At 58.0% G+C, this 22666-nt stretch overlaps 1 protein-coding gene across 1 annotated transcript in view; it reads left to right on the top strand.

Moving 5' to 3' along the window:
- The window catches only part of ARHGEF10L (Rho guanine nucleotide exchange factor 10 like), a gene marked incomplete at its 5' end in the record, with an annotated part of 100665 nt that overhangs the window by 65539 nt on the left and 12460 nt on the right, over positions 1 to 22666 (top strand). Inside the window, 4 exons of the mRNA XM_081086117.1 lie at positions 1896 to 1982; positions 3608 to 3840; positions 4426 to 4580; positions 9981 to 10129. Coding sequence (XP_080942243.1) covers positions 1896 to 1982; positions 3608 to 3840; positions 4426 to 4580; positions 9981 to 10129 — 624 coding nt within the window. The remainder of the gene's footprint in view (positions 1 to 1895; positions 1983 to 3607; positions 3841 to 4425; positions 4581 to 9980; positions 10130 to 22666) is intronic.

Here is a 22666-nt window from a genome sequence, read left to right as displayed (position 1 = left end):
TCTTGTTTTACTGTTTTTGAGACCCCGATAAGTAGGTGTTTCTAGATCTATTTCACAGGGAAGGCCCACCTGGGGCTCAGACAGATGGCTTTCTAAAATTGACACAGCCGGTAAGGATGGGTCCAGGAATGAGAACCTCGTTCTATCTGGTTCCGACACCTGTGGTCTTCACCTCCTCTGGTCACCTGTCCTTTTTCTGGAGCAACTGCTGCCCATCGTCCTCTCAGGGAGATGAGGTCATCTGAGCTCTGGGGAGGGGAGTGCAAGCTCAGACCCAGGCCCAGGTAAATAAGTCCCAGGAGCCAAGTGGCTAGGACTGCAGATTGGGGTGCTAAGTAGCTGAAAGAACATAGCCGTGAGATGCCAGTTTATTCATTCGTTCCTTCATCCATCCATCCATTCATTCGTCCAAGCTGCCTATCATTGTTGAGGACCTACTGTGTGCTGGGCCCTGTCCTGGCCACTGGGAATCATAGCGGTGATCAAAACATGCAACATACCCTCGTATGGCGTTCAATCTAGAGAGAGAGAGGAAAAGCCCTGGCAAACAAAGGGAAATAGGAGAGATGTGTGTGTTAAAGAAAATAAATCAGATCTAATAGATACAGAGATGGTGCCAACATAGAGGGCCTCTCGGAGGAGGTGGCATTAAACTGTGACCCGGATGGCAAGAAGGTTGCAACCTGGTGAGGGCCCAGGGGAAGAATATTCCAAATAGCCAGAGCAGCACAGAGTCCCACCCCAGGCGCCCCAGGGAAGGCAGCGCGGCTGCAGCCCAGGAGTCAGGAGGAGAGGCTGGGCCATGAGTGTGAGTGTGCCGAGGACTCCGGCTTGGCCTCCGGCTTGGCCTCCGGGTAGAACTCAACCAAGAGGGGCCCTGCACCGGAGCAAAACTGAATTCCAGCCCTGATGCTCCCACTGACCTGCTGTGTGACCTGGAGCCAGTCATGTCCCCCTCCCCCTTCCCCGAACTTCACGGTTACTGACTCCTAAATGAGGGGCTGGAGGAGGTGACCTCTTTGGTCCCCTCACCTATGGCCATTAGGTATTTTGTTAGAATGTTCCAGCAGGGCTGGTGCTGGCCAGGGCCTTCAGCACCAGCAGAGGGCAGCACCTGCCCGGCAAAGGGTCCAGCTGCCACTGCATTCCTCAGAGGGGCAAAGCCAAGCCCTTGAAAGGGCCAGGCCACCTCCTTCCATTGTCCTGGCCAGAGGGCCAGACCGGCAGGATCTAGCTCAGGAAACAGGCCCCAGAGACCCACCTGGCATGGATTTGGGGGAAGAAGTTGCAGGAGGAACAAGTCGCTGGTGGCTCTTGGTGACAGCCCGTCACAGACAGAGCCACCGGCCCCTGCTGGCAGCCCACACATGCCACCCAGCCCTGTGTCCTGGGGGCTCGCCTGAAGAGTGATGATCTGGGGGTCCCTGAGCTGTTTCTCTGGAGGCGTGCAGGAAGGCGGAGGGGGAGGTGGCACAGGCCAGGCCCTGCCCCTCACCTTCCCTGTGGCCTAGGGCCATCCTGTGTCCTCTGCAGACCTCATTGTCCCCATCTGTAAAGTAAAGGGAGTGGAGTGGGTGTTAGTGGTGTTCAATGAAGCTTAAATGGGAGCTGGTCAGTTGGAAAAGTCCTTGGGATCCCAGAGTATCATCCAGGCCCCTTCCAGCCAGAGGTTCTAGGGGACTGATGGTCAAATGTGGGTGCGTAGGAACTTCCCGGAGATCCTGGAAACCTCCCCCTCTCTTGGCCCGTCCTCAGGGATCCTCACTGGGAATCTGCAGGTTTAACGACCCTTGACCCCTGCAGGTGGTTCACACGAAGGAAGGTTCGATAGCCAGACGCTGGCCTCTCGGGCACCTCGACACTTAACCCTGCACGTGTCACCTCTGTCTCCGCAGCTTGGGGCTCTGGTCCACAGTCCTGTCAGCTCTCCCCTGCTGGGCTTCTCGGCGGTCAGCACCTCCCTTCCACAGGGCTACCTCTGGGTGAGTACCCCCTGTCCGCAGCCAGGAGCTCTGGCCTCAGGACAGGAACAGGGAGAGGAGCCCCTGGGAGGGGTGCGGGAGAAAGCCACCTGCCTGCTGGCCCATTTTGTACACTTCACCCGGCAAGTTCTAATGGGACCCTGTCCCAGGCTCTGGGCTTGGAGTTGGCAGGTGCCAGCCACCTCACCAGGGACAACAGAAAACCAGGGACAAATCAGTGAGCATGACTCTTGCACAGGCCATAGGCCGTGCAGGAAATGAGCGGGAGCTGTGCCGTGTGCCTGGGTGACAGGTCTTCACCGGAGTCAGGAAGCAGGGCTGCTTACTGCCCATCTCTCAGAGATCCCAGCCCAGTTTTCTGCTCTCGGGACTCCTGGCAAAGCTTCCATGGATTCAAATAGGTGACCTCCCCATGCTTCTTAGAGTGCAGATTGTGCCTCCCATAGACACTCTTCTGAGGGCAATTTGTTCTTCACTGTTTCTCTAGCACGTGGTATTTCCATCCATCCATCCATCCATCCATCCATCCATCCACCCATGTTTCCATGTATCCATCCATCCATCCATCCATCCATCCATCCATCCATCCATCTATCCATCCATCCATGTATCCATCCATCCATCCATCCATCCATCCACCCATCCATCCATCCATCCATCCATGTTTCCATGTTTCCATGTATCCATCCATCCATCCATCCATCCATCCATCCATCCATCCACCTACCCATCCACCCATTCATCCATGTCTCCATTCATCCATCTGTCTATTCATCCATGTCTCCACCTATCCATCCACCCATTATCCATTCATCCATTCATGTGTCCATCCATCCATTATCTATTCATCCATCCTTCCATCCATGTATCCATCCATCCATCCATCCATCCATGTCTCCATCTATCCATCTACCCATTCATCCATCCATTATCCATTTATCCATCCATCTATCCATCCATCCATCCATCCATCCATCCATCCATCCATCCATCCATTCATCTATCCCTCCATCCACTCAGTAAGTATACTGGTATACCATGTGCTAGACCAGGGGTGGGCAAACTTTTGGACTCGAGGGCCACAATGGGTTCTTAAACTGGACCGGAGGGCCGGAACAAAAGCATGGATGGAGTGTTTGTGTGAGCTAATATAAATTCAAAGTAAACATCATTACATGAAAGGGTATGGTCTTTTTTTTTTTTTTAGTTTTATTCATTTCAAATGGGCCGTATCCGGCCCGCGGGCTGTAGTTTGCCCACGGCTGTGCTAGACACTAAAGTAAAACAGAGAACAGGAAGATAGGCCATTTTAAAGGGGCAGAGTGCATGTTCACTCTTTGTTGGTTGAAATTTAGCCTAAAGACAAGGAGGTGGAAAGCTGACTGGGCAACTAGTCCACCTTAGCTCCTTAGCTGGTTTCCTTTGCGCCCTGAATCGAACTCGCTGCCTTGGAGGCTGGGGACAAGTGACCTTCGGTGACAGCAGGCTGCAGGTGGCAGGAGGGGCCGCTCCTCTCAGTTATTAGTGGCAAGCAGAAGTTTGGGACAGGTCTCCGGGAGGGCAGAGCGAAGCTCCGCCTCTGCTCTCACGGTTCTCCCTGACAGCTTCTTTGGTCTCTGCCCCAGGTTGGGGGAGGCCAGGAGGGCGCAGGAGGCCAGGTCGAGATCTTTTCCCTGAACCGGCCCTCACCCCGCACGGTCAAGTCCTTCCCGCTGGCGGCCCCCGTGCTCTGCATGGAGTACATTCCTGAGCCGGAGGAGGGGGAGAATGGAGATGGAGACAAAGATGAGAGCCACACAGCTGCCGACCCCTCGGCTGCCGTGCATCCGACCATCTGCCTGGGGCTCCAGGATGGCAGGTGAGGGGCCCGGGGAGGAGGGCAGGACTGCGCGGTGCGTGGAGGCTGTTTTGGGGTCCATCAGGTAGAGGTGGCTTGGCTGGATTCACACTCAGGTCTGTGACCCTGAAAATTCAGGTCAGCACCTTGTTAATCCTCACATGAGTATACTTTTTCCCCATTGATTTTTAGAGAGAGTGGAAGGAAGGGAGGAGGGAGAGAGTGAGAGAAACATGGATGTGAGAGAGACACATCGATCAGTTGCCTCCTACATACACCCTGACCTGGGCCAGGATCAGACCTGCAACCCAGGTACACGCCCTTGACTGGGAATCAAACCCAGACCCTTTGGTCCGAGGGCCGATGTTCTAACCACTGAGCAAAAACGACCAGGGATCAGCACCTTTATTGTGCTGCTTCTGGAGCCCCCTCGCCCCCTTAGCCCCCGAGTCTTCCACAAGACAGAGGCCGGGGAGGACCCCATCCTAAATGGCCACCCGTGGAAAATCTGAGCTCCCCTTTGGTGGAACAAAGGCCTGGTCCCACTGAGGGCGCCCTGGAGGGCATATGGGGGGCTGAGTGAGTCACCTGGGCCTCTCCCCGCAGCATCCTGGTCTACAGCAGCGTGGACACGGGGACCCAGTGCCTGGCGGCCTGCAGGAGCCCAGGCCTGCAGCCCGTGCTCTGCCTGCGACACAGCCCCTTCCACCTGTTTGCTGGCCTGCAGGACGGGACCCTCGCCGCCTACCCTCGGACCAGCGGTGAGGACGTGGGGCTGGGAACCATTGGGGACCCTGTGCCAGACGGATGTGGGAGGCAGGCCAAGGTGGTGGCTCAGCAACGAACCAGGCCATCTCAGAGGTGGGGGATCGGAGATCCCTGATCCCCATCGGGGTCCCCACAGGAATGGGGTGCTCACTCCTGCACAAGTAGCTCCGCCCATTGGAGGGAGTCTCTAGTGGCTAAGAGCAGGGACTCTGGGCTTGCACAGACCTGGCTTCCGGGCCAGGCTCTGCCCTGATGCCAGCTGTGTCCATCGGTGAGCAGCTTCTCCTCCTCCCGCCTGTCTCCTCGTCTCTAAAATGGCAATAATGGCAAAACCCACCACTTACGGGTCCTGGCAGGTCAAACAACCCCGTGAAGGCAAAGCGCAGGGCCTGGCCCAGGGATGCCAGTGGAGGCCAGCATTTGAGTCTCTGATTTCATCGAGCCGTGGACGGCCCGATTCTGACGCTGGAGGGCAGGGCTCACAGTGTGAGCGGCTGTGTTCCAGAAACACGGCGAAGTGCTTGATGTTGGCCATTATCTTAATTGTCTCCACAGCCCTTGAGAATTGCCTCCTCTGTACAGACCCAGTGCTGAGACTGGGGGGGTGGGGGGTGGGGGGGTGGGGGGGATGCGCTGGAGCACAGCCACACGGTGCTGGGTCCCTGGCCCTCTGTGGCTTGTTCAGCTCCTAGTTAGATGATGACAAGAGCCGGGGGTGTGGGGTGGGGAGAGGGTAGCTGCCCCCGGTGCCCCCCAGAGGGCTGATGAGTCCCGTGGCTGCCCAGCCCTTCCTCCCACTCCCTCCCAGGAGCCTGTAATTGCTGCGTCATCACAGCCTGTTGCAGGGTTATAAACGGATATTTGTACTGAGCTATTTTTTTTTTTTTTTGCCACTTGGCACTGTGTTGGTATTTTTAATTAGCTTTTGATAAGGCATTTATAGTTTTTAATTAAAGGGGGAAGAGGGAGGGAAAAAATTCTTCTTACCATCGGAGCGTGCCTGTGAATGCAAATATGGGCGCAGATCTTCGGGGAGTAGACCAGGGGTTCTGGAGGGACTCCACCCTGCAGCCCCACCGAATACTGTGAGCCACGCTGGTCCCACTCTGGCCTCCTGGCCCCAGTTTGGGCTGCCTTTGGCTCTTCCCTTCCTGGTTCCTGACTCATCAGTTTGGGCGCCCCGGTTGGGAGGAGGGAAGGGGGTGGTGTGTGAGTTTGCTCATAGACCCCACAAACTGAGGGGTTTAAACACTGTAGATTCACTGACTCATGGTTCTGGAGTTGAGAAGTCCAGGCTCAGGGTGCTGTCAGGGCCGCGCTGCCTAGGAAGATACTGAAGAAGGAGCTGTCCCGGCCTGACCCCAGCTCGGACCCCAGCTCGGTGGTCCCTGGCCGCGGCAGCTTGCCTCCCTTCTTCACACGATGTTCTCCTGAGTGTGTGTCTGTGTCCATGTTTCGCTTTTATAATAACACCCGTCACCTTGGATCAGGGCCCCCCCTCTTCCAGGGTGACCTCATTTTAACTAATTATATCTGCAAACAGCCCCATCTCCAAATAAGGTCACAGGCTGAGGTCCTGGGAGTTAGAATTTTTGGGGACACAATTCAACCCAGTGGGGGTTTGGGCTCTAACCACTGGCCTTCGGCCTGGGGCTGGGACTGGCCATTTGTCAGAGCCAGAAGGGCCATTGGGCACCATTGAACCCCCGCCCCCCGCCACTTCCCAGAGTCTCAGGGGTGAGCTGAGACCTGAACCCTAATGTCTTCCGTCTGGGCCTCGAGCCCTCTCCAGACTCAGGGGGCCTTGGCTTCTCTGAGCAGAGCTGGCAGCGGCTGGCCTGGAGGAGAAGGCTGAGATACCTTTCCCCCTTGCAAACATTTGTGCACCAGATATTTACTGAGCACCGGCTATGCACCATGGGTACAGCGGCCAGCAAGGCAGGTGTGACCCTGCCCTCGCAGGGTTTGCAGAGGGAGAGAGAATTAGTTCCGTGAACAAGCAGGGAGCTTACACTTCCATGTCGCCTCTCACCTGGGCTGCCTGTGGCTGGGACTGGGACCATCCGGCTTATCCATGACTGAGCTGTGGGACCTCCTCCAGACTCACCAGGGCCTTGGATACCCCTCAGACACCCCGACTCCATCCCAGCCCAAGCCGGAGCACAGACCTGGAGCCCTGTGCCTGCAGAACCCACCGCTGGCGCCCCCTGGTGGCGGGAGGGTCAAGGGCTGTGAATGTTCCAGACCCTTATCCAGGGCTTGGAGTTGGTGTAGGATGAGAAGTTACTGTCCTGCCTGGGTTTGGCTGAGACCACGACTGGATAAAACTGGCATTCCTGGCCCACGCTTTGTCTCCTTGCAAGAGGGCAGGAGCAGAAATGTGGGATTTGGCCGAGTCCTGGAGGACCTGTGGGGCCAGCAGCTGAGAAGGGACTGAGGAACTCAAGGCCACCAGGTCACTGACTGGCGAAACCGAGGTCCAGAGCAGTGTGGCCATGGAAGTCATTCATTCACCTGTTCATTTATTCACTCAGGAAATACGTATTCCGTGCTCTGAGGTGCCAGGCACTGAGCAGGACCCAGGACTCAGAGAGGAGCCAGATGGCCACTGTCCCTGCCCGGTCCCGTGTTTGAGTAGAGCTACCCGGATCCCTTCTGTCTGCCTCATCTCTGAGCAGGCCCAGGCCTGGGGGCAGGTGTGGGAAAGTCCCTGGTTAGATGCTGGGGCTGTGGGCGGGTCACCTCCTGCAGGAGGGGCGCGGGGACGGGCTGGGGAGTTCGGCTGCCTGGGGTTGAGACCCAGCTGTGACTTCGCCTCTTGGAGCCTTAGTTTCCTCACCTGTAAAATGGGGATGAAGACTGCCCCCCACACAGGCTGGCTGTGGAGGCCAGGTGGGAGCAGCCACGCAAGTAGCCTGGTGCCTGTAACCTCCATCTGAATGGTTGTCACCGCCCTTATTACTGACCAGGCGCGGGCGACCCTTGGGGCCCCTCTCAGTCTCAATGACTTTTACCCAGTGTCCTGCCTTCGGCTCCAGCTGGATCGGGACCTCCAAGGGCCTTCATCCCCCTTCGCCTGGCAGCATGAGAGCTGCTGAGGGGCCCAGACGAATGGGCTGTCATGCAGGGGGTGGGTGTGTGTGTATGAGTGCACATGTGGGTTCTGTAACATGTATGTGTGCACCTAAAGCCTGGAGGGCAAGGAAGGGATGGAAGGAGGACCCCCACCCCCCCGGCTGCAGGCTGCAGGGAGCTTGCCCTGCACAGAGCTCACAATGATTGCGTTTAAAGTCTTAGAGCTGTGGCCATGAGGGCTGGGAAGAACCAGATAGGTCAGAGTTCTGTCCCTCGGGTGCAAATGGGAGAGCTGAGTCTCAGCAAGGGGCGGCCTCTGGCTCAGGGTCCCACTGTGGGGACTCCTGTCCAGGGTCCTTTTGATATGGTTCCTGCAGAAGCCCAGCAAGTGGCAGTATGGTCAGAGCCCCTGTGACCCTCAGGGGTAGCAGACCCTGGCTCCGACCTCAGGCAGCCCCGGCCACGCTGTTCCTTGCAGGGTAGAGGTTGCAAGGGTTTTGGTGCCCACTGAGCAGAGTCCCATTTCCTAGTTTTCGGGGTGTGGTCCCAGTATTCTCAACTGCTTACTGGGAAGGAGGTCACAGTGGAGGGAACTCCAGCTTCTGGCTATTAGCACTACTTACCCATGGCCACTGGGGGGCGCTCAAAGCCTAGCATTTTGTGGCTCTGGTGTTCTGGTGGGGCTCAGTGTGCCCGGCTGCCTGTGGTCACTCACTCCTCCTTGACCCCAGGTACGGCCCCAGTGCCCTGTGGAAGCTCTTGGAACCTGAGAGGGCAGCGGGTGGGGGCAGGGGAGGGGTCAGGGTCAGCTGAGTTTCAGCCCTGCTTGGCCTGTCACCCCTTGGGTGGCTTCGGGCAAATTCTCAGCTCCCTGGTCTCCATTGTCACATTAGTCAAATGGAGTCAACACCTGTTTCCACAGACTGTTATGTTGTGGCAAATGACACCAAACAGTATGGGCTAATGAGCACCCTGTACTCTCGAGCTGTGTGATTCGGGCTGGCTATTTAAACTCCGTGTCTCCGCTTCCTCAGTTGTAAAACAGGGATGAAAATAGAATGCACAGGCTGGGAGTTAGGAAAACAATTCATGAAAACAGTGCCTGGCGTGCGGATATGTAACGGCATGGATCAACAGCTGTTGTCGCTCCTTGCTGTGTGCCAACCCTGAGCTAAATGCTCTGCACGTTCTATTTAGTCCTGTAGTATCAGCGAGGTGTAGGCCTGGTCATCATGCCCATTTTACAGATGAGGAAACTGAGGCTCAGAGAGGTGAAGTCACCTGTCTTAATTCATGCAGAAGTTCAGAGGCCACAGTCAGGATTCTGGCCCTGCCTGCTTCCCATGTGCTCATACGCTTGGGCTAGAAGGACCTGGTAGTGTGTTGGGGGGGAGGGGTCCCTATTCCCCAGCTCTCAGGTGAGCTGGGAGTCTGACAGGTTTAAGTAGGACAGAAGGGAGAGAGGCAAACCTGCTTTACAGATGGTGTAAAGCCTGGGGTGTGATAGTCTGTCCTCTTCCTGCCACACTGCAGGCAGTGGCTCTCACCATGTACCCTGGTGGTCCCTCCAGCTCTACCGACAGCTGTGCCCCATCCTGTCACCAGCAGCTGGCTCGGAGGAAGGGTCTATGATGGGGCTGCTTGCAGGGTCCTGTGGAGGGAGTGTGGCGTGGCTGGGCACTGGCAAGCTAGCAGCAGGCTCCATCCTGACCCCCAGGCCCAGCTACTGCTGTCTGTCTTTCTGGGGTGTGCCCCCTTCCTCCCCTCTTTCCCACCTGGCATCCTGACAAGACAGGACAGCCACTGGGGTTCTGTGTGACTTAAGGGAAAAACCCATCATAGCCAGCAGGGCTTGTGTGCCAGGGAAATTCTTGGCCCGTTCTTGGGTGAGCGAGCATCCTGGGTGGGCAGGGAGAGCCTTGTTCAGGGCCAGGCCAGCTCCCTTGGTTAGTTCCATCTGCAGGGTGGCGGACTGGGCACTGATTTCTTCTCAGGACTTCCTCCTTCCACCCCTGGGGCTGTGGCATCTCTGGAGGAGAAAGGTCATCAGAGATTTGGTAAAGGTGGTAGAGTGCCTTATGGTAGCTGAGCAGATCAGCGAGAAGGCAGGTGTGTGTCGGACGAATGAACAGGAGGTTGAGGAAGAGGAGTCCAGCCCCCATGGGAAGGGTCATAAATGCAGGCCAATGGGAACAGCCACCATCCCCCACAGAACCGGGTGAGAGGGTTTGTGGAGCCAGGCTGGGCCCCCGCTGCAGGCCGTGGTTCCCCGGACTGAGGAGCCCTGAGCCTTGACCTGCGTCTTCTTCTCCTCCCAGGAGATGTGCCCTGGGACCTGGAGAGTCCTCCCGTGCGCCTGACAGTGGGGCCAGGGCCCATCCGTACCCTGCTGAGCCTGGAGGACGCCGTGTGGGCCAGCTGTGGGCCTCGGGTCACGGTCCTGGACGCCACCAGCTTGCAGACTCAGGTACTGGCATTTCCTTGTGGCTCATGGCCCCTGCCCACGGGGCCATCAGCTGGGCACACCTTGCTGGCCCTCTGACCACGCTGGCACGGCTCTCAGCTCCTATCTGTGTCTCTGGGATCGGTTTGTCAGGAAGCAGGGGGGACCCACAATCCCTGCTGGGCCCTGCCCAGGGCTGCCGTGAGGGGAAGGGTCCTGACTACACTGGGCCATGATCTGCATCCTGAGTTGTGGCTCTTGCTGCCAGTGGAGGTGCCTGTTCTCGCTCTGGTGCCCAGGACCCAGCTGTGCTGAGGGGATGGCCAGTGTGGGCACAGCCATCCTGGAGGCCGGAGGCAGAATGGGAACTGAGAGGTATTTCTGGAAGGATCTTCCCAGGAAGGGTCCATCAGACCAGGAAGCCCCAGGCCTGAGGGGGCAGAGAAGTTGGCTGTGGATTGTTGGGGAGGGGTATGGGCAGCAGGGCCTGAGGGTCTGGGGAAAGCTGGGTGCCACTCAGCCCCTCCCAGGGCCACAGGCTTTTTGGAGGGGGTAGAAGTGGGAGGCACCCCTCCCTGTCCTGGCTGTGCCCCACTCGGGTCTGCTGGGCATCCCTCCATCGAGGGTTGTGGTTTGCCAGCACCTGCTTCAGATGGGACCCTGGCTCTGCCCTGCCAATCTGTCAGCCCTTGGACAAGGCACCGAGCCTTCCTGGGCCTCAGTCACTTCATCTGTAAAATGGGGTGATGGTGTAGAGCTACCTAAGGAGTGGGCGAGAATGTTTATGTAAAGGGACTGTTTCACGCAGTGCCTGACACAAAGCAAGTGTCGGATGAACACTAGTTATCACTGTACTTGTTTGCCGAACTGAAATTCTCATCGCCACATTATGTGGCTTATGTGGAAAATCACGCTGCTTCCTGCGAGTCCGCGTTGGTGGGCGTGGGTCCGCCATCCTCTCCCTCCGCTGCCAGGAATGCTTCCTCCTGCTGACAGCTGCCTCGGCGCGGGAGACAGATGGACCAAGGGAAGCAGAGGGGCCTGGGCCGGGCCCTGCCCACATCTCGTCCGATTCTGCCCCTCACCAGCCACAGTGCTGTCCTGCCCAGGCCCTGCACCTCAGCTCTGCCCTGCCGCCCCTGTCGCCAGGCGGCCACCAGGCTGCAGCTCGAGGTTGGGGTGATTTAAGACTAGTTCTGGGTCCGCTACTCTTAGAAAGGGATCAGTATGGCCTTTCGCCTGCTTTGCACACCATGGAGGGTGTCGGAAAGTGCTGGGTGGGTGGGGGAGGCGGGTGGAGGAGGGGGTGGGGAGGGAGGCTTCCCAGCGGGGCCAGCGGGAGCACGCGCCTGGTCTGCAGCCAGGGAAATGGCAAAGTTTGTGTGGGCAGCTCGCCTTCAGCACACGCGATCCTCGGGCACAGTAACGAGGTGAGGGCCGTGCATGTTTAATACAGCCGCGCTCCGCTGCTGCTTGCAATAGAGAGGGAGCCAGCTCGTGCCCCAGCTCGGAAAACAGCTTGGTCTGGGGCTGCCAATGGCCTCCCCATCTGCATGGCTGCTCCACGTTGGTCTGGGCTCCACGTTCCTCTCATCTCGTCTTGGTGCCTCGCACGGCCAGCCAGGCTCGGAGGAGGGGGCTGGAGATGGCGCTGCTGTCTGGGCTGCTGTGGCCTCGCACGGGTGCCGAGGACTCACCACCTGCAGGAAAGGGCCCTTGTGTGAGCTTTTCAGCCAAATGCCTCACTTTAGAGAGAGGGCATCGCTTACCAGCCCACCCTCCCTCTCCCCCACCCTCCATCCCTGCCCCTCAGGCTCCAGAAAACCCGCTCTGAGGAGTTGAGATACTTAATGCTGTTCAGGGCTCCAAGCCCAGAGGAGTATATTGTTGACCAAGGCTGTGGCTCTGGCCCAAATTCCAAAGCATAAGGGGGTTCATCTAAGGCAGTGGTTCTCAACCTTCTGGCCCTTTAAATACAGTTCCTCATGTTGTGACCCAACCATAAAATTATTTTCGTTGCTACTTCATAACTGTAATGTTGCTACTGTTATGAATCGTAAATATCTGATATGCAGGATGGTCTTAGGTGACCCCTGTGAAAGGGTCCTTCGACCGCCAAAGGGGTCGCGACCCACAGGTTGAGAACCGCTTATCTAGGGAGTATGCTAACTCTAAGGAGGTCTCCCTGGCTTCTCTCATCCCCAGGAGGTAATAGCAACCAACACATATTGAGAACTTAATGTGGACCATTTATGGGTTTCAGGACTTTGCATAAATTAACTTCATCACCAAATCCCTCTCTGAGATTAGTACTCTTATTACTCCCACTTTACAGACCAGGAGACAGAGACACAGAGAGGTTAAGTGGCTGGCCCAAGGTCACACAGCTAGAGGGAGGCTGAGCTGGCATCTGAGCACAGGCCCCCCACACCTGAGTCTGTTCTTGACCTTTGTGCCGGCAGCCCTGGAAGGCTAAAGGCTCCGTCTCCTTTGGGCTGCACTGTCCCCTGCAGTTTCTGTCCCATCTTACGTGCCCGCTCAGGAACTCTCATTTGTTTACACACCTGCTTTTTCCACCAACACGTCTTCGGGGATTACTCACGTAGCTCACGTGGCAGGTGCACCGGAAAGGGTCGTGGAGGACAGACAGGTGGTGTCCTGCCTTCCTGGCCCTCATGGAGGGTGCTGGGTGGATGGACATGAGGAAGACCCAGTGTCGGCTCCCCAGGAACTCAGGGTCAGCCAGTAGGAGGCCCATTTGGAACCAGGGGAGGGGGGTGCCAGACGCAGCCAGAGGAGGGACGGGAGCAGGGAAGGTTCTAGGGGGGTGGGATCCCTGAGGAGGCTGGGCTCTGAGGGGTGAAGGGAGAGAGGAGGCGGGAGGATGCTCTAGGCAGAGAGAGCTCCATGAGCCAAGGCCAAGCCAAAGACAACCCGGTATGTGTGGGCCCCGGGGTGGTGTGGACGGCTCCCCGGGAGGCCTCCAAGACGGGCCGCCTGGGCTGTCTCCATTAGGCCCACTTGGCCCCCGCTGGCTGCCCCTGACCTTGCCGAGCCCGTCCCCCCGGGGAGCAGCGCCCGCAGTCTGGCTCAGGGTGTGCCGCTTGTTCAGCTCTTTGATCCCAGTGGCGGCAGCAGCGAGGCTGTTAAACAGTAATGCAGCTCGCCAGGCCTGTGTCAGCACCGCATCCCCGCGTTCCTTATCTCCATCGGCGGCCACCTTCAGAGTCTGATCCCGTTGTCTGGAGTTCATTTTACCCGATCGCTGGAGCGGACAACCAGCGGAGGGATGAGGTTGCATCTCAATTTAAAAAAAACTTATTGGGGACAGGCGGAGAGGAGGCCTGCGGTGTGCGGGGTGTGCTCTGCGATTGGGGGCGATCTGGGCACCGGGCAAGGCTTGCTCCCCGACATGGCACGGGCTGGGTCTCCGTCTCCCCTGCTCGTAGGAGGTGGCAGTGGCGGCAGGGATGGGGGGTGGAGACGGGGCTGGGTTCTATGTGATTGGAGCCTCACGTCGCGGCGGAGACCAGCTGGGCCCATGTTGTAGATGGGGAGGTGAGCCAGAAGGCAGGCCTTCCACCTGTAGTCGGTGGCCCCGCTCCCCAGCCACGCTGACCCCTTGTTGGCCTCTGAACATATCAAGCTCCTTCCCACCACCAGGCCTCTGCCTCTGCTGTTCCCCTGCCTGGAACACCATTCCCTCAGCTTCCCTAGGGCAGCTCCTCCTCCTCACCCGATCTCAGCTCAGCCGCCGCCTCCTGGGTGGGACCCGCCCTGATGGCTCCATCGGCGTCTCCTCTGCCTGTCACAGTCTTGACACAGTTCCTGCCTTTACTGTCATCAGAGCATTGACCATGGTCTGAAATTACCTGCTGACCAGGGTCCGTCGGCCCTTGCTGGGCTGTCCACGGAAGAGCAGAGGGCCTGGCCTGTCTGGTTTGCTGGGTCCGTGGGCCGGGCCCCGCCCCGCCTCTCGGCCAGTGATGGTGGGAGAAGGTGGGGATGCCCTGCCTGTGTGGGGCAGGCCCCAGGGGGGCTGGTGGGAGTGTGCTGTGACGCCGTGACCATTCCTTCTGGGTGGAAGGTTGACAACGGGCGGAGGAGGCTCAGGGCGCCGGTGTGCTGGGGAAGTGTCCTGGAAGGACGTGTGCCTTCCAGGAAGTGGGACAGAGGGGCCACACCTGGAGAAGGCGGAAGGAATCTGGTAAAGGGCTGGTCAGAGGGTCTTGTGCCCAGGAGGGTGGGTCCTGCTCGGGGCAGGTGGGACATATGTGGGCGGGACAACCGGGTCACCCAGAGGTCTCTGTCTGACCTGCCAGCCTGGAGACGCTTCCGTGGCAGTCCCTTCCCCAGAGCCCCCTTGGGGCTCCTGGTCCTGCCTGGGAGGGGCCGGAACACAGGCAAGTTGTGTCCATGTTTGGGGACCAGGCCTGGCTCCCGCCCACAGGGTTGTGGTGAGGGGTAATAGGGGCAACCCTCTCCCAGAAGACCCCGGCTCCCCCACCCTCGGAGAAGCCTGTGCAGACCAACCCCCTCCACATACCCTGGCTCCCCACCCTGGCAGGACATGCCTGGCGCATAGTAGGTGCTCACTGAGGGGCTGTGAGGACAGAGGGCTTTTACCTTAGGGAAATGGGTTCTGTCTGGGGGAGCGTGTGTGTGTGTGTGTGTGTGTGTGTGTGTGTGTGTGTGTGTGTGTGAGGGGTGGGGGGGTGTCCGCTAAGTGTGGAAGGGAGATGTGGGCAGAGCAGGGGTCTGAGGGCTTGATTTTAACCGCTTTCCGGGCTGGCGGACACATGCCTCCCAGTGGCTCCCGGGCACAGATACCTGCTGTCACTGAGCACATCAGATGAGAAACTCCTCCGGGTTCCTGGGCACTAGCGGCCCTCAGACTTCCCCCTGCCCACCCCCAGGTACACGCCTTCCCCACCCTTAATTTTCACGTTTAGTGCCCAAACTTAGTTTGCATGTATTAGCTGTTGTAAATCTATCATAACAGCGAGGCGCAGCATGAATAATGCATCACTGGGCTGTATTAGTTTTCTGTCTCCTATCTTATTTATGACACGAAACGGGTGGGAATTTGCAAAAGCGAAACTCAGGCGCAAGGCTTCTTGGGTAATGGTATGCAAATTGACGCGAGGGCGGAAAGATCCGCTAAGTCCTTCTTGCGGCCCCACCTTCGGGCCGGCAGGGCCTGGGGATCGGGCCGCCTCCCTCCACGGAGTCCTCCCAGTGCAGCGGTCCTGCCTTAATTTTTCCCCATTTTGGTGTGTGTCTCATTGTTACTGCTGTCATCCTGTTCTTTTTTTTTTTTTTCAAATTACAAGTTGGCAGGTGAGACTTGCGAAATCGATTTTTCTAAAGGTTGCGGAGACTTCCCTGGAGGCTCTGACAGTAACAAGTTCCAGGGGGGTGCGTGGCTTCCAGCAGCATGAAGAACTGAGGTTAGATGCTCAGAAGAACTTCCTTTCAGGAGGCTTGTAAAGGGCAGGGCATGGGGGTGGATTTGGGGGTCCTGGGGGCGTCGGGGGCTCAGGACTGTGGTTGCTGACTCTGCTCCTGAGTCTGGGGTGTCTCAGGGCACGTCTTGAGGGGCTGGGCTGGCTAAGGGCAGGGCTCCGGGCCCCTTCTCTCCTCATCCAGAAGAGCTCAGGTCTTCTATCCAATATTAGGACCCCCAGCCCCAGGCCCGGAAGATTTACGTTGATGAGAGGATTTCGTGGTTGGAAAAAAACGTGGTTTGAAGCTGTGGGCTCAGGAACAAGTTCTGTAAAGCCACAGAGGAGAAAAGGGAGGCAGCAGGGGAAGGCCGATGGGAGGGGACATTGGGCAGAGACTAGGGGGTCTGGGGGTGGCCACTGGAGGTGAGTGTGGGGCAGACGATGGCAGCAGGTGTCAGCCCTCTTCCCTCTTGGCGCCCTGGCTGTCAGGGTCTGTCTGTCCTTCCCTTCACCTGGTTCCTCCACGTCCTCCCACCTCTGCATGGTTGCACTCCCTCCGAGCGCTGCTGCAAGTGATCGGAGAGGACAGACACCAAGGGAGCAGCCGTCTAGCCCCTGGACTGGGCGGGGACACATGGGGCCAGGGACAGACCCACTGGGTGCCGGGCCCTGTGCTGGGCCCTCACGTACAGTGGAGGCTGAGATTGCGAGCCAGAGCCGGGCTGCGGGTGTAGTCACCATCCAATGAGGTCACACAGGCAGAGGGTTAGCCGTCCAGTGCTGAGTGCTCACTCAAGCCCTTAGGTGCTGCCAGCTCAGGCCCGCAGCCGGGCCGGGGGAGGGTCTGCCTGGTGGGACCCTCCTGGAGAGGCATTCCTGGGTTCCTCGGCTGCCTGGTCTGAGCTCAGCTTGGATGGTGGTCATTGTGGGCTTGGGAGCTGGGCTGGCTAGCTTCAGCCCCTGGCTTGACCACTGAGTGCCTCAGTTTCCCCACCTGTAAAATGGGATAATTACAGAACATACTCCAGGCTAAACTTGATATATGTAGAGCACAGAGTTTAAGTAGTGCTCTGATGACCAGAGGCAAAGGGCCCAGGCAGGGTCTACAGGTGCAACTCGGTCTGCTCTTGGAGCTGGGAAGCAAATAGAGTGCAGAGCAGCCATAGCCAGACGTCTGGAATTAAGTTCTGAGGCCTGGCTGCTGGGGATCCTTCCAGATCAAAGCTCCCATCAAACCCTGCTTCAGAACTGTCCAGGCTGCCTCTTCCCTGCCTCTTCCAGGCCCTGGCCCAGGGGTAGGCACTGACCAGCACTTTCAGTCCCTGAACCAGGTCCCTGTCCTCATGGACCTGCCCCTCCGGGGTGGGTGTGGTGGTGGGGGTCACACCTTGGCAGAGACCACCCCCAGGGAGTTAACCCTTATTGAAACTCACTCCTCTCAGAGGCTGTTCCAAGCCCTTGGCAAGTAGCAACTCCTGCAATCCTTACAGCAGCCCTTTGCACTAGTTCTCTTATCACCCCCATTTGAAAGCGGAGGAAACTGAGGCAGGAAGTGGTGGAGCTGGACTTGGACCTGACAGGCTGGCTCTGAGCCCCTGGCCTCACGGCCTGTCCTGAGTAGGAAACAGCTGACAAGATAATCTCAGGCCACAGTGAGTGTCATGCGGAGGGCGAGCCGGGCACACAGAGCTCCGCCTCCTCTGTCCAGGCTGGTTCACTCGGTTCTGAGCCTCGCTCCCTCCCCGGATCAGAGGCTCAGGCGTCCCACCTCCTGGTGGGGGTTGCAGGACACCGTGAGGTGAGCTGAGCTGCGTGACTGCAACCCAGGCATGCACAGGTGCCGGAGGTGCACGTCCCATCTCCACTGCTCGGCCTCCATAGGTCCCTGCGACGGCTGGGCCAGGGGCGGGCGCCAGGCACCTGCTTGCACAGGGCAAGGCGGGAGTGGCTGCCGGGGCACGATCATGCAAAGGTCTGCCCTCAGGTGTCCATGGAGGGGAACCGCTGCGCTGGCTCGCATAATTGAAGAAAACAAAAGGAAATTAAATAGCACTAATGAGGAGAATATCGAGTCCACGTTCTTTTATTTTCCGCTTCCCCCGGAACGGCCAGATGCGCCGGAGGATTTAATTTGTTTTGTTTTTAAAGGCAAAATGTCAGTGCGGCCGCAGCCGGATAGCCTCCCAGCCATGACGCTCTCTGTGCCTCGGCCTGGGCTGTGGTTGGGGTGGCAGGGGGTCAACCCCAAACTCTGTGCCCACCCTCTTATGTGCTTTGTGACAAGTAGGCCTTAGCGCAAGAAAGTTTAACTTTTGGGTGCCGGTTGGCCATCTTTCTAGAAACATGCAGCAAAGACACCAAACTTTGCACCATCAGTTCCAAAGTGGGTTGCTAAAAGTTTGGGACTTGCTCTCAGTCCTGAAGCTGATGGGGCTGTCCGTCCCTCTGTCCCTTCTAGGTTTCCGTGGGGGCCCCGAGCTAGGAGAGCCCAGCATCCGGTGAAGTCTCTTGTTAGTCAGGAATGGCTTCATCCCCACTTTACAGATGAGCACACTGAGACCCAGAGACGTTAACTGACTGCTGGTGAGAGGTGGGATAGATGCCTCAGTCAGAAAGCGCCTGGAATGCCCTGGCTGGTTTGGCTCAGTGGATAGAGCATCGGCCTATGGACTGAAGGGTCCCAGGTTCGATTCTGGTCAAGGGCACATGCCCGGGTTGTGGACTTGATCCCCAGTAGGGGGCGTGCAGGAGGCAGCCAATCAATGATTCTCTCTCATCATTGATGTTTCTCTCTCTCTCTCCCTCTCCCTTCCTCTCTGATATCAATAAAAATGTATTTAAAAAGAAGAAGAAGAAGAAGAAATGCGCCTGGAAGGGCAGCTCTGCTTGGAGCGTGTGGTCGCTCGGCCTAGACCGGGTCGGATTCTGACGGCAGAGTGTCTAGGCGTCGGCCGAGGCTCGTGTGTGTGCGGGGCTCGGAGATTGCGTGTGGGCTTTGGAGTCCCAGGAGGGTGACCAACTGCCCTGGTTTGCCCAGGATGAGGAGCTCGATGTCTCGTGCTACAACGGGGACCTCCCTGGGCAAACTGGACAAGTGGGTCACCCTGAGCTGGAATCCTGGGTTCCCCCGTTTCCTAAGCACCGTGACTCAGTGACCGTTACTCAGCTGGAGCGTGACCTCGGGCTGACGGAGTGACTCCGCACCGCGGGTTCTAGAAGCTTCGGTGTCCCGCCCGTTAGATGAAGATGGACTGGTGGTGCCAGGTGTTAGGTGGAGGCAGAGTTTCTGAGGTTCTATGGCTGGTCTCCGGCCCAGGATGGGCCTCCCAGGCCAGCAGGGGTGGTGACTGAGCAGGGAGTGGGAGGCCGGAGCCCCTTCGCACTGCACCCCGCCAGGGTGCTGGGCCTGAGGGTGCTGGGGAGATCACTGAGCTTGGGTCCATGCCCAGCTCCGCCCCTGCCTGTGGGTCACCCGGCTCATCCCGTCCCCTTTCTGGGCCCGTTCCTCTTCTCTCATAAGGGCCTCCGTGAGGATGGAGCACTGCGGCCTGGGAAAAGCCTGGCGCATAGTGGGAGCCCAACCAACAGAGCTGCCAGCCCCCGGCCTTGGCCCCAGCAGCTCCTGGCCCCCGAAAGCCCCAGCGTTCCTTCCCGGCTCCTTGGCATCATCTTAGCTCTAATGACTTTGGATTCTGAGCTGCTCACCTGGGAATTTCTATAAACCAAGCACAGAGTGTCACCTGGAGGCACATAAATATTGCACGGCTGGAGGTTGGGCTGTGTCAGCACTATTTGGGGCCGTGTCACTCACCGAAGCCCTCTGTGCAGTCCTGTGGGGGGCTGCCATGAGGCTGCAGGGACAGGGCGAAGGGGACAGGGCGCCGTGAGCGGGTGCAGGACACCTGGTTTCTTCCCAGCGCCCCCACCAGCTCCTGACTGCAGCCAGCGTGCAGGGAGCACCCAGTGTGCAGCCCTGTCCCCGGAGCCTCCCAGCACCATGGACAAAGAGAGGAGACCCAGCTCCTGGGCCAGGGACGAGCTGGGAGCCAGTGGCAGGCCCAGGCCTCCCCTCCGGAGGCCAGCTTTTAATTTTTTTAAATAACTGTCTCTCCCAACTCAACTTTTTATTTAAAAAAGTTAAAACTACCGGAAAGTTGAAAGAATAGTACAATGAGCATGCATGTATGCTTCACCGAGTAAGCCAGCTAACATTTTTTCATAATTCCTAACCCCCCTAAATTATGCATATAAAGCCCCCCCTTTTGGGGTAAACCATTTAAAAGTCAGTTGTAGTCATTATCACCTTCCACGTGCAAATACTTCAGCATGGCTCTCCTAGGTGACTTCAGTAGCATTTAACGTACCCAGAAATTTGACATCAACGTATTGTCCACATGCACATTTTCACCAGAGTGTCCTCTGTAGCTCCTCCCCAGCCCCACCCAGGGTCCAGCAAGGGCTGCATGTTGCCTTTGGTTGTCATGTCTCTTTAGTCTCCCTTTGATCAGGAATAATCCCTTTGAGCGCTCGCGTGTGCATGTGTGTATGTGTGTGTGTGTGTATCCATGATATGGACTTTTTTGAGACGTCCAAGCCAGTGTCTTCTAAAAAGTCCCATCATCTGGAATTGCCCAGTTGTTTCCTCGTGACGAGATTTGCGTGGCCAGATGCTTGGCCAGATGTGACTTCCTGTCACATCACCCAAGGAGGCGGGACATACAGGCTGGCCCCCTTCTTGATCGCTGGGCCCAGGTGGGTTCGCCGGGTCTCCCCATCATAAAGGTACCAGATTCCCTTTGTAATGTAAGGTCCCCTGCAGGTGATCCTTGGAGAATTTGTGGATATACTGTTCCTCAGCAACACCCTCCCCTTTAATTACCACTGCCGCTACCGCTACCAATTCCTAGGGTCATTTTAAAGCCCCCACTCCTGGGCCCCCAATACCTCTAGGGATTAGGGGAGGCATCCAGAGGTGAGAAGTGGGAAGCCAAGACCTGAGTTGGGGGGCCAGGTGGGCAGTGTATCTTCTGGCCCTGGGGGGGGGGGAGGAAAGGAGAGGCCCCCACTTTGATGGAGATGCGCCCCTGCCCTTGTTGAGGTGACAGCCTCCCCTGCAATTTCTGAGCTCCTTTCTGGGCAAGTGAGCTCCCCAGCTGCGTGGCCTGTCAGCCCGAGCCCAGTGGGCAGTGAGGCCCGGCCCTCACTGCCGCCTACACCCACGGGATGCTGCCCTCCTCTTCCTCAGCCCTCCTCGGGCACATGATGCCGGCGTGCTCCTGCTCCTGCCCTGCGTGCCCTGGCTTAGGGAGGGGTCCTGGGGAGCCAGAGAGAGCGGAGGAGTGAGGGGCTGGGGCTGCTGTGCTGTGGTTCAATGTACCTTTGCCCTGCCCCCACCCACCTTACCACTGGGTTGGCGGGTTGCGCAGGCCTCGTGCAAAGCCCGTTGGGCCTGGAGACAGACTTGTGAGGCCTCTGGAGAAATGAGCCTGGATTTCACCACTGACTTCTCTTTTAATTCGGTTCTGACAGCAGCAGGGCCGGCTGGCTGCAGATTCGGGGGCAGCTTTCTGTGGTCCCAGGCCTCTCGGTTTCAGCGCGGGCTGGCTTTCTCGGAGGCAGGGAACGCTCCCTTTTCTGCAGGAGCCGGGCAGGAGCCTCGCTGCACACGTGTGAGCACGCACCCGCCTTCCTGATGGTACGTGCGTTTTTGTGCACCAGTGTGTGCGAGCTGCCTTTGGAAAAGCCTGGACGGAGCACCTGCTCCCCATCCGCCCGTCCACCTCCTCACCGAGGGCGGCCTGGGAAGTCAGGTTGGGCCTCAGGGTCTCATCGGTGAGATCCTCGCCGGGTCTCTCCCAGCAAGGCCCCGGGGAGGGCCCTGTCTGAGCAGGCGCTCGGCCTGCGTGTGGGCTTTCAGGAAAGTTGTCTCCGGTGCAGGCTCTTCTGGAGGATAACACCCCCTCCACCAGGGTTTCCCGGAAGGATGTGCCTCTCAAGAAGAGAGAGCTGTGCAGGCGGGCGGAAAAGGGGAAGGGATTAAGCAACACAAAACAGCCCCAAACCTCACACCCAGACAACAGTGTGGTGATGGCCAGAGGGAGGGGTGGGAGGAGGTAGAAGCGGGTAAAGGGCTAAGTGGTGATGGGAGGAGGCTTGGCTTGGGGTGGTGAACACAGTGCAGTGCACAGATGATGTTTTATAGAATTGTACACCCGAAACCCGTGTGATTTTATGAACCAATGTCACCCCACTAGATTCAATAAAAAGGTTAAAAAAAAGAGGAAAACAAAAGAGAACTGGAAGCTAGGGTTGCCAGGATGATGGGCAGCAGGCTTGGGGTGAAAGGACAGAGAAATGGAAATTCACCCCCCGCCCCCCCCCCCCCCCCCCCGCCCGGCATTGCATGGTCTGGACTTGGCTTGGTGGAGGCTGTGAGGGGTTCAGCCTCCCCGAATTCCAGAGGCTCCCTGGCTGAGTCTCCCGCACTTGGGCCTTCACTGGGGTGGGGTGCTGAGGAAAGAGGGACAGAGAACCCCCACCCCCCGGGAGCCCCTAGTCTGAGCTGCCGGTCTGAGGGAGGAAATAGCTCCCTGTCCTCTCCTCGCTCCCGGGGAGCCCCCACTTTGATGGAGATGCGCCCCTGCCCTTGGTGAACTTCCTGTCTGGGAGGGAGCTATCGCTGCTGCTCTCAGGGTCCCCCAGTAAGGGGTGAGCCTCAGAACCCTGACTCCTGAGAGCACCCCATTTCCCCCAGCTGGGACGCAGAGCTCAGCCATCAGGGGCTGGCTTAGAAAAAGCAATTTTGTTGGCCATCTCAAAGTCTTGCCCTTCTGGGTCCTGCATTTGGATCAGGAATGAGATCAGGAATGAGCTTCGAGTTGATTGCCTTGGAGGATCCCCTAACCCCCACCGGCTTCTTTGTCTCCATGGGAAACCTCTTGGTGATTTGAGACAGTGTGGAGTTGGGTTGAGGCTCTGGCCAGAGTGACTCTGCAGCAAAACAAGCCAAGTCGTGTTACTGCCGCCTCCTATTCACCAAGTTCGCACGAGGCCTGGAATTCCAGGCTCCTGCCACACACAGCTGATGAGCTGAGCCCCTTTCCAAGGTAAACCC

Source organism: Myotis nattereri, assembly GCF_964212035.1.
Source record: "Myotis nattereri genome assembly, chromosome: 3".
NCBI classification, from domain to species: Eukaryota; Metazoa; Chordata; class Mammalia; order Chiroptera; family Vespertilionidae; genus Myotis; species Myotis nattereri.
Note: the sequence above shows the minus strand (reverse complement) of the source record. Positions and strands in the feature narration are given on the sequence as shown.